The sequence below is a fragment of the Vigna angularis genome, chromosome 2, assembly GCF_016808095.1.
Source record: "Vigna angularis cultivar LongXiaoDou No.4 chromosome 2, ASM1680809v1, whole genome shotgun sequence".
Classification (NCBI taxonomy): Eukaryota; Viridiplantae; Streptophyta; class Magnoliopsida; order Fabales; family Fabaceae; genus Vigna; species Vigna angularis.
Window position 1 is genome coordinate 13,572,202 of NC_068971.1, and position 1,670 is coordinate 13,573,871.

At 31.1% G+C, this 1,670-nt stretch overlaps 1 protein-coding gene across 1 annotated transcript; it reads left to right on the forward strand.

Moving 5' to 3' along the window:
• The first annotated feature begins 467 nt into the window (after positions 1–467).
• Positions 468–1,464, forward strand: LOC108327286 (protein LURP-one-related 15). The gene is made up of 3 exons (XM_017561007.2): positions 468–680; positions 904–1,143; positions 1,239–1,464. The coding sequence occupies exons 1-3, from the start codon at positions 480–482 to the stop codon at positions 1,419–1,421; spliced, it is 624 nt and encodes a 207-aa protein (XP_017416496.1). The 5' UTR covers positions 468–479; the 3' UTR covers positions 1,422–1,464.
• Positions 1,465–1,670: the final 206 nt, after the last annotated feature.

Below are 1,670 nucleotides of genomic sequence, written 5' to 3' on the forward strand. Positions count from 1 at the left end.
AAAATTTTAATATCTGATCCAACAAGTTCACACACACATATATATATATATATATATATATATATATATATATATATTTTGTTTTTTAAAATGCGCGTACTAAGTCTAACTTTAATTTTGATGGTAATTTCAGGTTCAATTTAAACCATTTATTTTATTCTCACAGAATCCATACTTAATTAACTGTGGCAGTGCATATTTGATTGTTTAGCCTTGTTAGCGATCATTTTTATTCAATAGTTTATTCAGTATGCTGCCAAAGTCTTGACTTAGTCATATATATATATATATATATATAAATGAGGCGTATATACGTGGATAACATATCAAAACGATGGATTTCATATACTATTGTATTTGCAAGTGGAAAGCTTCAACTGATCTATTCTACATAATACATTTTTTTTTCTTTTATATATATGAAGATATACAACACATACATGAAGACACTTTGGTTCCATAAAACACCTAACTCTCCAATGGCAGAGAAAATCTCAGTGATCAATCCTTCATACTGTGTTCCTCACTCTGTCAGTATACAAATTAATACTGAGAAAGGAATCGCTTACAGTGAAAAGGATGATCGTCTCTTCTATATTAAGGATATCTCTTTCTCACTTCGCGACCGTCGTGTCTTATGCGATGATACACAAAAGCCCATCGTCACTTTCTACAATAAGGTTTGGTTCCTCATGCCGCTAACCAAGCATTCTAAAGTTAATTATTTACTTTTATTAATTTCATGTTTGCCCACCTGCAGAAGTCATCTAAGTTTAATTTTTCATTCTAACCACTGAACTAAACTAACTGTTAGATGACCTTTTTTGTTATAGTAAGTGTGTTGTGTTTTTTCCTACTGATTAACTGACCATGTTGTTCTAATTCATAATTTCTCTAATGCAGATTATGACGGTGCGTGAGCAATGGAAAGTTTTGAAGGGTGAAAGCAATGATTCATCTGATTTGGTATTTTGGGTGAAGGAAGTCAAGAAATCGTCGACGATCCCTTCTGAGATTACTAAATTAAACGTGTTCCTCGCAGGCAACAAAGAGGAAAAGAAAAGCGACTTTAGAGTGATCATTTATGGAAGTAAACACTCGTGCACTGTTTATGCCGGTGAATCTCCTACCATTATAGCTAAAGTATGACTACTTATGTTAGATGCATGTTTTTTATAAGCGGTAAAATTTAAATATATTAGGCTAATAACATATGCATGTTTTTGTGTGTAATGTAGATGGAGAATAATGGTGGCTTCAATGTCTTGGTGTATCCCAACGTGGACTACGCATTCATAGTGGCACTGCTTATGATTGTCAAGGACGTGTATTATTCTAATGAGTCCAAAGGTAGTGGACAAAGTAACAGTGCTGCCATAAAAATGATTTCAACATCTTTATCGCTTGATTCACACGACTAAAATAAATGTAGGAGTGATAATACAGTAATTACATTTATATTCATTTGACATATGTTATAAAAATAAAATAATTATAAAAAAGTAAAATTTTATGTTTTAAAAAAATTAATGTCAAATGAATATAAAATTGTATGTATGTGAGAGTGTCATTTCGTTTAACTTCTTAACTGTTGTATAAGAAAATCAAAGTAAAACTGAGCAAATAAATTCCAAGTACTCCTTAATATATTTATATAGATGTGTCTGTTG